The following is a 14471-nucleotide window of genomic DNA, read 5'->3' as shown; positions in this document are numbered from 1 at the left end:
AGAATGTTCTGGAGAAGGTTTGGAGAAGTCATCGCCCCATGGGTGGAGCTTCTGTGGGGTCAGGGGTGGAGACCATCCACAGGAGAATGTTCTGGAGAAGGTTTGCAGGAGTCATCATCCCATGGGTGCAGCTTCTGTCGGGTTCAGGGAGGGGGATCACCCTTGGGAGAATGTTCTGGAGGAGGTTTGGAGAAGTCATTGCCCCATGGGTGGAGCTCCTGTGGGGTCAGGGGTGGAGAATGTTCTGGAGAAGGTTTTGGAGGAGTCTACATGAGTCATTGCCCATGGGTGGAGCTTCTGTGGGGTCAGGGGTGGAGAAAACCCTTGGGACAATGTTCTGGAGAAGGTTTTGGAGGAGGCAGAGTGCCCTGGACATGGTAGAGGACATGCAGAGAAGAACCTCGGCCAGTGGCTGGGTGGGAGAAGGTTGGAGCAGCCCCACCTGGCCCACGGGTGACCCCAGGTGGTCCCTGGGGCAGGAAGAAGCTGGCCCAGCGGCTGCAGGAGGCCGAGGAGGCCGTGGAGGCCGTCAACGCCAAGTGCTCCTCGCTGGAGAAGACCAAGCACCGGCTGCAGAACGAGATCGAGGACCTGATGGCCGACGTGGAGCGGTCCAACGCGGCCGCCGCTGCCCTGGACAAGAAGCAGAGGAACTTTGACAAGGTGGGCACGTGGGGCGGGGTGGGGTGGCCGGGTGGCGCCCGGTGGCCGTGGGGTGACACCTGGTTGTCCCCAGGTGTTGGCCGAGTGGAAGCAGAAGTTCGAGGAGTCTCAGACGGAGCTGGAGGCGTCCCAGAAGGAGGCCAGGGCCCTCAGCACCGACCTCTTCAAGCTGAGGAACATCTACGAGGAGTCCCTGGAGCACCTGGAGACCTTCAAGAGGGAGAACAAGAACCTCCAAGGTGACACCACGGGTCCCTCTGCCCACCTGGGCGTGTTCCCCACCCGTTCCCACGGGGTCTGACGGGGTCTCACCTGGGCAGAGGAGATCTCGGACCTCACCGAGCAGCTCGGCGCCGGCAACAAATCCATCCACGAGCTGGAGAAGGTCCGCAAACAGCTGGACGCCGAGAAGCTGGAGCTCCAAGCCGCTCTGGAAGAGGCCGAGGTGGATCAAGCCCCGTCCCACCCCATCCCTACGTTCTCCTGGTGGGACACCCACACTGGGTGGTCCTCAAGGCCCTGTGTGTCCTCCCCAGGCCTCCCTGGAGCACGAGGAGGGGAAGATCCTGAGGGCGCAGCTGGAGTTCAACCAGGTGAAGGCGGAGTACGAGCGGAAGCTGGGCGAGAAGGAGGAGGAGATGGAGCAGGTGAAGCGCAACCACGTGCGCGTGGTGGAGTCGCTGCAGACCTCGCTGGACGCCGAGACCCGCAGCCGCAACGAGGCCCTGCGGCTGAAGAAGAAGATGGAGGGCGACCTCAACGAGATGGAGATCCAGCTCAGCCACGCCAACCGCGGCGCCAACGAGGCCCAGAAGCAGGTCAAGGCTCTGCAGGGCTACCTGAAGGTACCTGTCCATGGGGACATGGAGGGGTTGGAGGTGTCTGAAGGTGCCTGTCCATGTGGTGTGGAGGTGTAGGAGGTACCTGAAGAACCTGTCCATGAAGTGTGGAGGTGCAGGAGGTACCTGGAGGTCCACTGGGGACATGGAGGTGTAGGACATACCTGAAGGTACCTGTCCATGAGGACATAGAGGGGTAGGAGGCACCTGAAGGTCCCATGGGGACATGGAGGTGCAGGAGGTACCGGAAGAACCTGTCCATGAAGTGTGGAGGTGCAGGAGGTACCTGAAGGTCCCATGGGGACATGAAGGTGTGAGAGGTGCCTGAAGGTACCTGTCCATGTGGCATGGAGGGGTTGGAGGTGTCTGAAGGTCCCATGGGGACATGGAGGTGCAGGAGGTACCTGAAGGTACCTGTCCGTGTGGTGTGGAGGTGCAGGAGGTACCTGGAGATCCCACTGGGACATGGAGGGGTAGGAGGTATCTGAAGGTACCTGTCCATGAAGGGTGGAGGTGCAGGAGGTACCTGAAGGTCCCATGGGGACATGAAGGTGTGAGAGGTGCCTGAAGGTACCTGTCCATGAGGACATAGAGGGGTAGGAGGTGCCTGAAGGTCCCATGGGGACATGGATATGTAGGAGGTACCCAAAGGTACCTGTCCATGAGGACATTAAGGTCCTGAAGGTACCTGTCCGTGTGGTGTGGAGGTGCAGGAGGTACCTGGAGATCCCACTGGGACATGGAGATGCAGGAGGTACCTGAAGAACCTGTCCATGAAGTGTGGAGGTGCAGGAGGTACCTGAAGGTCCCATGGGGACATGAAGGTGTGAGAGGTGCCTGAAGGTGCCTGTCCATGAGGACATGGAGGGGTTGGAGGTGTCTGAAGGTCCCATGGGGACATGGATATGTAGGAGATACCCAAAGGTACCTGTCCATGAGGACATTGAAGTCCTGAAGGTACCTGTCCGTGTGGTGTGGAGGTGCAGGAGGTACCTGGAGATCCCACTGGGACATGGAGGTGTAGGACATACCTGAAGGTACCTGTCCATGAGGACATAGAGGGGTGGGAGGTGTCTGAAGGTACCTGTCCATGGGGACATGGAGGGGTTGGAGGTGTCTGAAGGTGCCTGTCCATGTGGTGTGGAGGGGTTGGAGGTGTCTGAAGGTCCCATGAGGACATAAAGGGGTCGGAGGTGCCTGAAGGTCCCACAGGGAGATGGAGGTGCAGGAGGTACCTGGAGGTCCCACTGGGACATGGAGGTGTAGGACATACCTGAAGGTACCTGTCCATGAGGACATAGAGGGGTAGGAGGTGCCTGAAGGTCCCATGGGGACATGGATATGTAGGAGGTACCCAAAGGTACCTGTCCATGAGGACATTGAAGTCCTGAAGGTGCCTGTCCATGTGGTGTGGAGGGGTTGGAGGCACCTGAAGGTGCCTGTCCGTGTGGTGTGGAGGTGCAGGAGGTACATGGAGATCCCACTGGGACATGGAGATGCAGGAGGTACCTGAAGGTGCCTGTCCATGACGACATGGAGGGGTTGGAGGTGTCTGAAGGTGCCTGTCCGTGTGGTGTGGAGGTGCAGGAGGTACATGGAGATCCCACTGGGACATGGAGATGCAGGAGGTACCTGAAGGTACCTGTCCATGGGGACATGGAGGGGTAGGAGGTGTCTGAAGGTGCCTGTCCATGTGGTGTGGAGGTGCAGGAGGTACCTGGAGATCCCACTGGGACATGGAGGTGCAGGAGGTACCTGAAGAACCTGTCCATGAAGGGTGGAGGTGCAGGAGGTACCTGGAGATCCCACTGGGACATGGAGGGGTAGGAGGTACCTGAAGGTGCCTGTCCATGAGGACATGGAGGGGTAGGAGGTACCTGAAGGTGCCTGTCCATGGGGACATGGAGGGGTTGGAGGTGCCTGAAGGTGCCTGTCCATGTGGTGTGGAGGGGTTGGAGGTGTCTGAAGGTCCCACAGGGAGATGGAGGTGCAGGAGGTACCCAAAGGTACCTGTCCATGAGGACATTAAGGTCCTGAAGGCACCTGTCCGTGTGGTGTGGAGATGCAGGAGGTACCTGGAGATCCCACTGGGACATGGAGGTGTAGGAGGTGCCTGAAGGTGCCTGTCCATGAGGACATGGAGGGGTTGGAGGTGTCTGAAGGTGCCTGTCCATGTGGTGTGGAGGGGTTGGAGGTACCTGAAGGTACCTGTCCATGTGGTGTGGAGGGGTTGGAGGTACCTGAAGGTCCCATGGGGACATAAAGGGGTTGGAGGTGCCTGAAGGTCCCACAGGGACATGGAGGAGCCGGAGATACCTGGAGATCCCACTGGGACATGGAGGTGCAGGAAGTACCTGAAGGTACCTGTCCATGGGGACATGGAGGTGCAGGAGGAGCCTGAAGGTTCCATGGGGACATGGAGGTCCTGAAGGTACCTGTCCATAAGGACATGGAGGTGTAGGAGATGCCTGAAGGTTCCATGGGGACATGGAGATGTAGGAGGTACCCAAAAGTTCCTTTCTGTGGTGACGTTGAGGTCCTGAAGCTCCCTGCCAATGGGGATCTGGAGGTGCAGGAGATGCCTGAAGGTTCCATGGGGACACGGAGGGGTAGGAGGTACCTGAAGGTCCCTTTCTGTGGGATCATGGAGGTGTTGGAGGTGCCTCCAAGTACACCAGGGGCATTGGGATGCAGGAGACACCTGTCCTGTGGGACATGAAGGTGTAGGATGCTCCTCAAGGTCCCTGTCTGTGGGGACATTGAGGTCCTGGAGGTACCTTCCCATGGAGACCTTGGGATGTAGGAGGTCCCACCATCCAACAGGGGTGGTTTGATGGACCCACCGCCCCATGGCCAGATGAACCCACCACCCCTTCCCACCACATCCTGGCTGGGTGGACCCACCACCCCTTCCCACCACGCCGTGTCCGGATGAACCCACCACCCCTTCCCACCACGTCTTGGCTGGGTGGACCCACCAGCCCTTCCCACCACCCCATGGCTGGGTGGACCCACCAGCCCTTCCCACCACCCAAGGCTGGATGGACCCACCACGCCATGTCCAGGTGGACCCACCAGCCCTTCCCACCACCCCATGGCTGGATGGACCCACGACCCCTTCCTACCACCCTATGGCTGGGTGGACCCACCAGCCCATGTTCAGGTGGACCCACCACCCCTTCCCACCACCCCATGGCTGGGTGGACCCACCACCCCTTCCCACCACCCCATGGCTGGATGGACCCACCACGCCGTGTCCGGGTGGACCCACCACCCCTTCCCACCATGCCATGGCCAGGTGGACCCACCACCCCTTGCCACCACCCCATGGCTGGATGGACCCACCACACCTTCCCACCACTCCATGGCTGGATGGACCCACCAGCCCATGTCCAGGTGGACCCACCACCCCTTCCCACCACCCTATGGCTGGATAGACCCACCAGCCCATGTTCAGGTGGACCCACCAGCCCTTCCCACCACCCCCAGGACACACAGCTGCAGCTGGACGACGCGGCAAGGGTCGGGGAGGACCTGAAGGAGAACGTGGCCATGGTGGAGCGCAGGAACGCCCTGCTGCAGTCGGAGCTGGAGGAGCTCCGGGCCGTGGTGGAGCAGACCGAGAGGGCCCGGAAATTGGCCGAGCAGGAGCTGATCGAGGCCAGCGAGAGGGTCCAGCTCCTCCACTCGCAGGTGAGACCTCACCTGCCCACCAGGAGAGGGGCCACCTCCATCCAGGGGTGCTCCAGCCCAGGAGAAACAGCTCCGGTGGCTTGGTTGGGGAGATCAAGGTGGCTCAGGGTGATCAAGGTGGAGGTGGATGTCCCCCCTCTTCTTCAAGGGTTGGTCTGGAGGAGGTTGGGTGGGTCTAAAGAAGGTCCAAGGAGGGTTGGGTTGGTCTGGAGGAGGTTGGGTGGGTCTAAAGAAGGTCCAAGGAGGTTTGAGTTCATCTGTGGAAGGTCTGGTTGGGAAAGACCAAGTCTTACTGAGCTGAAGACCCCCAAGATGTCTCCAGTTGACCCAGACCCAACAGTGCCACCTTCTCCTGAAGGTCTCAGAAAGGTTGGGTTGTTCTGGAGAAGTTTGAGTTGGTCTAAAGAAGGTCCAAGGTGGGTTGGGTTGGTCTGGAGAAGATCTGGTGGAGAAAGACCAAGTCTTGCTGAGCTGGAGACTCCCAAGATGGCTCCAGCTTACCTGGACCCAACAGTGCCACCTTCTCCTGAAGGTCTCAGGAGGGTTGGGTTGGTCTGGAGGAGGTTGGTTTGATCCATAGAAGGTCCAAGGAACATTTGGTTGGTCTGCAGAAGGGTGGTGTCCATTTCTCTGCTGTGTCTCCAAGATCTCCAGAAGATCTTTCACCCTGCAGAGACACAGGGGAGTCTCCAAGACCTGTGGGGACTGAGGGGTGGGACAGCAGCCCCTGGGCCACCTCCTGAGGTTCCTCTTGTCCCCTCCAGAACACCAGCCTCATCAACCAGAAGAAGAAGATGGAGGGGGACATCTCCCAGCTGCAGACAGAGGTGGAAGAGGCCGTCCAGGAGTGCCGGAACGCCGAGGAGAAGGCCAAGAAGGCCATCACTGATGTGAGTGTCGCTGTGGGACCATCACTGGGGTCACCACCGGGGCCATGGCCAGGGTCACCACCGGGGCCACCACTGCCACCAAGGCCATCAGCAGGACCACCACTGGGGCCGCCACCGGCGTCATCACTGGGGTCACTACTGGGGTCATCAGTGGGACATCACTGGGTCCATCAGTGGGGTCACCACTGGAGTCACCACTGGGGCCACCACCAGGGCCACGACCAGGATCACCAGTGGGGCCATCACCATGGTCACCACCAGGGCCATCACTGGGGCCACCACCGGGGCCATCACTGGGTCCATCAACGGGGTCACCACTGGAGTCACCACTGGGGCCACCACCAGGGCCACCACCAGGGTCATCAGTGGGGCCATCACTGGGGACACCAACAGGGTCATCACAGGGGCCATCACCAGGGCCACCACCAGGGCCATCACTGGGTCCATCAACGGGGTCACCACTGGAGTCAGCACTGGGGCCACCACCAGGGCCATGGCCAGGGCCATCACTGGGGCCACCACTGCCACCAAGGCCATCAGCGGGACCACCACTGGGGCCACCACCGGCGTCATCACTGGGGACACCACCGGGGCCATCACTGGGTCCATCAATGGGGTCACCACTGGAGTCATCACTGGGGCCACCACCAGGGCCATGACCAGGGTCATCCATGGGGCCATCACCATGGTCACCACCAAGGTCACCACCAGGGCCATCACTGGGGCCACCACAAGGACCATCACTGGGGCCACCACCGGGGCCACCACTATGGTCACCACCAGGTTCATCACCGGGTCCATCACTGGGACCTCTACCAGGGCCACCACTGGGGTCATCACTGGGGCCACCACCAGGGCCACCACCAGGGCCATCACCAGGGTCACCACTGGGACCATCACTGGGGCCACCACCAGGGCCACCACATAGAACATGTCATGGACCCCCTGCTTGTCCCCGCATGGGCAGGCCGCCATGATGGCGGAGGAGCTGAAGAAGGAGCAGGACACGAGCGCGCACCTGGAGCGCATGAAGAAGAACATGGAGCAGACCATCAAGGACCTGCAGCTGCGGCTGGACGAGGCCGAGCAGCTGGCCCTCAAGGGCGGCAAGAAGCAGCTGCAGAAGCTCGAGGGCCGCGTGAGGGAGCTGGAGAACGAGCTGGAGGCCGAGCAGAAGCGCAACGCCGAGAGCGTCAAGGGGCTGCGCAAGTCCGAGCGGCGCGTCAAGGAGCTCAGCTACCAGGTGAGACCATGGAGGCACCAGGTGAGACCATAGGGGTGGGTCAAGGAGCTCAGCTACCAGGTGAGACCACGGAGATACCAGGTGAGACCATGGAGATACCAGGTGAGACCATGGGGGTGAGACCATGGAGATACCAGGTGAGACCATGGAGGCACCAGGTGAAACCATGGGTGTGGGTCAAGGAGCTCAGCTACCAGGTGAGACCATGGAGGCACCACGAGAGACCATGGGGGTACCAGGTGAGACCATAGGAGTGGGTCAAGGAGCTCAGCTGCCAGGTGAGACCATGGAGGTGAGACCATGGGGGTGGGTCAAGGAGCTCAGCTACCAGGTGAGACCATGGAGATACCAGGTGAGACCATGGAGACACCAGGTGAGACCATGGAGGTGAGACCATGGGGATGGGTTAAGGAGCTCAGCTACCAGGTGAGACCATGGAGGTGAGACCATGAGGGTGGGTCAAGGAGCTCAGCTACCAGGTGAGACCATGGAGGTACCAGGTGAGACCATGAGGGTGAGACCATGAGGGTGGGTCAAGGAGCTCAGCTACCAGGTGAAACCATGGGGGTGAGACCATGGGGGTGGGTGAAGGAGCTTAGGAACCAAGTGAGACCATGGAGATACCAGGTGAGACCATGGAGACACCAGGTGAGACTATGGAGGCAACAGGTGAGACCATAGGGGTGGGTCAAGGAGCTCAGCTACCAGGTGAGACCATGGAGATACCAGGTGAGACCATGGGGGTGAGACCATGAGGGTGGGTCAAGGAGCTCAGCTACCAGGTGAGACCATGGAGATACCAGGTGAGACCATGAGGGTGGGTCAAGGAGCTCAGCTACCAGGTGAGACCATGGAGATACCAGGTGAGACCATGAGGGTGGGTCAAGGAGCTCAGCTACCAGGTGAGACCATGGAGATACCAGGTGAGACCATGGAGATACCAGGTGAGACCATGGAGGTGAGACCATGGGGGTGAGACCATGGGGGTGGGTCAAGGAGCTCAGGAACCAAGTGAGACCATGGAGGTACCAGGTGAGACCATGGAGACACCAGGTGAGACCACGGGGGTGAGACCATGGAGGTGAGACCATGGGGATGGGTTAAGGGGCTCAGCTACCAGGTGAGACCATGGAGATACCAGGTGAGACCATGGGGGTAGGTCAAGGAGCTCAGGAACCAAGTGAGACCACGGAGATACCAGGTGAGACCATGGAGATACCAGGTGAGACCATGGAGGCACCAGGTGAGACCATGGGGGTGGGTCAAGGAGCTCAGCTACCAGGTGAGACCATGGGGGTGAGACCATGGGGATGGGTCAAGGAGCTCAGCTGCCAGGTGAGACCATGGAGGTGAGACCATAGGGGTGGGTCAAGGAGCTCAGCTACCAGGTGAGACCATGGAGGTGAGACTCAGGAACCAGGTGAGACCATGGAGGTGAGACCATGGGGGTGGGTCAAGGAGCTCAGGTATCAGGTGAGACCATGGAGGTGAGACCATGGGGGTGGGTCAAGGAGCTCAGCTACCAGGTGAGACCATGGAGATACCAGGTGAGACCATGGAGACACCAGGTGAGACCATGGGGGTGAGACCATGGAGGTGAGACCATGGGGATGGGTTAAGGAGCTCAGCTACCAGGTGAGACCATGGAGGTGAGACTCAGCTACCAGGTGAGACCATAGGGGTGGGTCAAGGAGCTCAGGTATCAGGTGAGACCATGGAGGTACCAGGTGAGACCATGGAGATACCAGGTGAGACCATGGGGGTGGGTCAAGGAGCTCAGCTACCAGGTGAGACCATGGAGGTGAGACCATGGGGGTGGGTCAAGGAGCTCAGGAACCAAGTGAGACCATGGAGATACCACGAGAGACCATGGGGGTGAGACCATGGGAATGGGTCAAGGAGCTCAGGAACCAAGTGAGACCATGGAGATACCAGGTGAGACCATGGGTGTGTGTCAAGGAGCTCAGGTACCAGGTGAGACCATGGAGATACCAGGTGAGACCATGGGGGTGAGACCATGGGTGTGTGTTAAGGAGCTCAGGAACCAAGTGAGACCATGGAGGTACCACGAGAGACCATGGAGGTGAGACCATAGGGGTGGGTCAAGGAGCTCAGCTGCCAGGTGAGACCATGAGGGTGAGACCATGGGTGTGTGTTAAGGAGCTCAGGTACTAGGCGAGACCATGGAGGTACCAGGTGAGACCATGGAGGTGAGACCATGGGGGTGAGACTCAGCTACCAGGTGAGACCATGGAGGTGGGACCATGGGAGTGAGACCACAGAGGTGAGACCATGGGGGTGGGTCAAGGAGCTCAGCTACCAGGAGAGGCTCAGGTGAAAACACCTGGGTGGATCATGAAGATCAGGTGCCAATGAGACCATTGAGGTGGGTCATGGAGCTCAGCCAGCAGGTGACACCACCAGATGGGTCAGGGAGCCCAGATGCAGGTGAGATGGTTGAGGTAGGTCAAACTCAACTACAGGTGTGACCATTGAGGTGGGTGATGGAGCTCACCCAGCAGGTGACACCACCTGGGTGGGTCATGGAGATTAGATGAGACCATTGAGGTGGATGATGGAGCTCAACCAGCAGGTGACACCACCTGGATGGGTCATGGAGATTAGATGAGACCATTGAGGTGGGTGATGGAGCTCACCCACCAGGTGACACCACCTGGGTGGGTCATGGAGATTAGATGAGACCATTGAGGTGGGTGATGGAGCTCAACCAGCAGGTGACACCACCTGGGTGGGTCATGGAGATCACATGAGACCATTGTGGTGGGTGATGGAGCTCAACCAGCAGGTGACACCACCTGGGTGGGTCATGGAGATTAGATGAGACCATTGAGGTGGGTCACGGAGCTCACCCACCAGGTGACAACACCTGGGTGGGTCATGGAGATCACATGAGACCATTGAGGTGGGTGATGGAGCTCAGCCAGCAGGTGACACCACCTGGGTGGGTCAAACTCAGCTGAGGCCACCACAGCACGGCCTCTCTTCAGTCACACCTGTGGGGGATCAAAAATGGGCAGAGATGGTGGCCCCAGGGACGTGGTCAACCCAGAGTGTTGACGGGGTGACCACAGGGACATGGGTGACCCAACCCATGGTGGCCACAGGAACAAAGATGACCCAGAACATTCATTGGGCGACCAAAGGGATGTGGGTGATACAGGACTGGTGGCCAGGGGGACACAGGAAGTTGCTGGGAAGGGAAACTGAGGCACAGGAGTTGTGGCTGTGTTCTGGTCAAGTGTCCAACCCTGTCCTTGTTCCCCCAGACAGAGGAGGACAAGAAGAACCTGCTGCGGCTGCAGGACCTGGTGGACAAACTGCAGATGAAAGTCAAGGCCTACAAGAGACAGGCAGAGGAGGCGGTGGGTGAACGGGACAGACAGATGGACAGATGGATGATGGATGGATGGATGATGGATGGATGGATGGATGGATGGATGGATGGATGGATGGATGATGGATGGATGGATGGATGGATGGATGATGGATGGATGGTGGATGGATGGATGGATGATGGATGGATGGATGATGGATGGATGATGGATGGATGGATGGATGATGGATGGATGGATGGATGGATGGATGGATGGATGGATGGATGGATGATGGATGGATGATGGATGGATGGATGGATGGATGGATGGATGATGGATGATGGATGGATGATGGATGGATGATGGATGGATGGATGGATGGATGATGGATGGATGGATGATGGATGGATGGATGGATGGATGGATGGATGATGGATGGATGGATGGATGGATGGATGATGGATGGATGGTGGATGGATGGATGGATGATGGATGGATGGATGATGGATGGATGATGGATGGATGGATGGATGATGGATGGATGGATGGATGGATGGATGGATGGATGGATGGATGATGGATGGATGATGGATGGATGGATGGATGGATGGATGGATGATGGATGATGGATGGATGATGGATGGATGATGGATGGATGGATGGATGGATGATGGATGGATGGATGATGGATGGATGGATGGATGGATGGATGATGGATGATGGATGGATGATGGATGGATGATGGATGGATGATGGATGGATGGATGATGGATGGATGGATGATGGATGGATGATGGATGATGGATGGATGATGGATGGATGATGGATGGATGATGGATGGATGGATGATGGATGGATGATGGATGATGGATGGATGATGGATGGATGATGGATGGATGGATGATGGATGGATGGTGGATGGATGGATGGATGATGGATGGATGATGGATGATGGATGGATGATGGATGGATGATGGATGGATGGATGATGGATGGATGGTGGATGGATGGATGGATGATGGATGGATGGATGATGGATGGATGGATGATGGATGGATGATGGATGGATGGATGGATGATGGATGGATGGATGGATGGATGGATGGATGGATGGATGGATGGATGATGGATGGATGATGGATGGATGGATGGATGGATGGATGGATGATGGATGATGGATGGATGATGGATGGATGATGGATGGATGGATGGATGGATGATGGATGATGGATGGATGATGGATGGATGGATGGATGATGGATGGATGGATGGATGATGGATGGATGGATGGATGGATGATGGATGGATGGATGGATGATGGATGGATGGATGGATGGATGATGGATGGATGGATGGATGATGGATGGATGGATGGATGATGGATGGATGGATGGATGCATGGATGGATGGATGGATGGATGGATGATGGATGGATGGATGATGGATGGATGGATGGATGGATGATGGATGATGGATGGATGATGGATGGATGGATGGATGATGGATGGATGGATGGATGATGGATGGATGGATGGATGGATGGATGATGGATGGATGGATGATGGATGGATGGATGGATGGATGGATGGATGGATGGATGGATGATGGATGGATGATGGATGGATGATGGATGGATCGATGGATGGATGATGGATGGATGGATGGATGGATGGATGGATGGATGGATGGATGGATGATGGATGGATGATGGATGGATGATGGATGGATGATGGATGGATGGATGATGGATGGATGGATGATGGATGGATGGATGATGGATGATGGATGGATGATGGATGGATGATGGATGGATGGATGATGGATGGATGATGGATGATGGATGGATGGATGATGGATGGATGGATGGATGATGGATGGATGGATGATGGATGATGGATGGATGATGGATGGATGGATGATGGATGGATGATGGATGGATGGATGGATGGATGGATGATGGATGGATGGATGGATGGATCCATGGATGGATGATGGATGGATGATGGATGGATGGATGGATGGATGGATGGATGATGGATGATGGATGGATGGATGATGGATGGATGGATGATGGATGGATGATGGATGGATGGATGGATGGATGGATGGATGGATGGATGGATCCATGGATGGATGATGGATGGATGATGGATGGATGGATGGATGGATGGATGGATGATGGATGATGGATGGATGGATGATGGATGGATGGATGGATGGATGGATGATGGATGATGGATGATGGATGGATGATGGATGGATGGATGATGGATGATGGATGGATGGATGATGGATGGATGGATGGATGGATGGATGATGGATGGACGGATGGATGGATGATGGATGGATGATGGATGGATGGATGGATGGATGGATGGATGGATGGATGGATGGATGATGGATGGATCCATGGATGGATCCATGGATGGATGATGGATGGATGGATGGATGGATGGATGGATGATGGATGGATGGATGGATGGATGGATGATGGATGGATGGATGATGGATGATGGATGGATGGATGATGGATGGATGGATGGATGGATGGATGATGGATGGACGGATGGATGGATGATGGATGGATGGATGGATGGATGGATGGATGGATGGATGATGGATGGATCCATGGATGGATCCATGGATGGATGATGGATGGATGGATGGATGGATGGATGGATGATGGATGGATGGATCCATGGATGGATCCATGGATGGATCCATGGATGGATGGATCCGTGGAAAGGATGGACAGATGGATGAAGCCACCTCAGCTGTAGGGGTGGCCAGAGAACATCTACACCTCCCTATGGCCACCCCGGTGACCTCCACCATGTCCCCCCAGGAGGAACAGGCCAACACCAACCTGGCCAAGTTCCGGAAGGCGCAGCACGAGCTGGACGAGGCTGAAGAACGCGCCGACATCGCCGAGTCCCAGGTCAACAAACTGCGGGCCAAGAGCCGCGACATCGGAGCCAAGGTGGGACCTCCTGTCACCCCCTGTCACCCCCTGTCACCTCCTGTCACCCCCCACAGCTGCCCCACATCCCCTCCTGGACCTTCTGTCTCCTCTCCCATTTCAGAAGCTGCATGATGAGGAGTGACCCGTCCCTAGAAGGACCCATCAGCCCCAGCCCAGCACGATGAGTGACCCATCACCCGTCCCACCATGGGATGAGTGACCCATCACCACCATGAGGGAATCCACTGCCACCACAAGTGAGCCACCATGGTGAAGGACCCACCGTGACCATGACTGACCAACCAACACCATGTTGGACCTACCACCACCATCATGGACCCACCTCTACAGACCCATGATGATGATGATGATGACGATGATGATGGAGTCACCACCATGATGGAGTCATCACCTCTGACCCACCATGATGATGATGGACCCACCATGATGATGCTTATGGACCCATCACCACCACAATGGACCCACTATGATGATGATGATGATGATGATGATGATGATGGAGTCACCACCATGATGAAGTCATCACCTCTGACCCATGATGATGATGATGATGGTGGATCCACCATGGTGATGCTTATGGACCCATCACCACCATGGTCCCACCATGATGATGATGAACCCACCACCATGGAGTCACCACCTCTGACCCATCATGATGATGATGGACCACCATGATGGACCCATGATGATGATGATGATGGACCCACCACCATGATGGAGTCACCACCTCTGACTCACCCTGATGATGATGGGCACACTGTGATGATGCTTATGGACCCATCACCACCACAATGGACCCATGATGATGATGATGATGATGATGAT

General features: G+C 57.1%; 1 protein-coding gene across 1 annotated transcript in view; it reads left to right on the top strand.

Annotated features, from left to right (window-relative positions):
* Positions 1-14330, top strand: part of LOC141731822 (myosin-6-like) — a 58938-nt gene extending 44608 nt beyond the window's left edge. Inside the window, exons 31-40 of the mRNA XM_074558788.1 lie at positions 480-663; positions 737-902; positions 984-1108; positions 1200-1508; positions 4992-5195; positions 5960-6085; positions 7053-7328; positions 10616-10711; positions 13509-13643; positions 13747-14330. Coding sequence (XP_074414889.1) covers positions 480-663; positions 737-902; positions 984-1108; positions 1200-1508; positions 4992-5195; positions 5960-6085; positions 7053-7328; positions 10616-10711; positions 13509-13643; positions 13747-13767 — 1642 coding nt within the window. The 3' untranslated portion in view covers positions 13768-14330. The remainder of the gene's footprint in view (positions 1-479; positions 664-736; positions 903-983; positions 1109-1199; positions 1509-4991; positions 5196-5959; positions 6086-7052; positions 7329-10615; positions 10712-13508; positions 13644-13746) is intronic.
* Positions 14331-14471: the final 141 nt, after the last annotated feature.

The sequence above is a fragment of the Zonotrichia albicollis genome, chromosome 1, assembly GCF_047830755.1.
Source record: "Zonotrichia albicollis isolate bZonAlb1 chromosome 1, bZonAlb1.hap1, whole genome shotgun sequence".
Taxonomy (NCBI): Eukaryota; Metazoa; Chordata; class Aves; order Passeriformes; family Passerellidae; genus Zonotrichia; species Zonotrichia albicollis.
The sequence above is the reverse complement of the archived record's forward strand: the minus strand, read 5'-3'. Positions and strand labels throughout refer to the sequence as shown.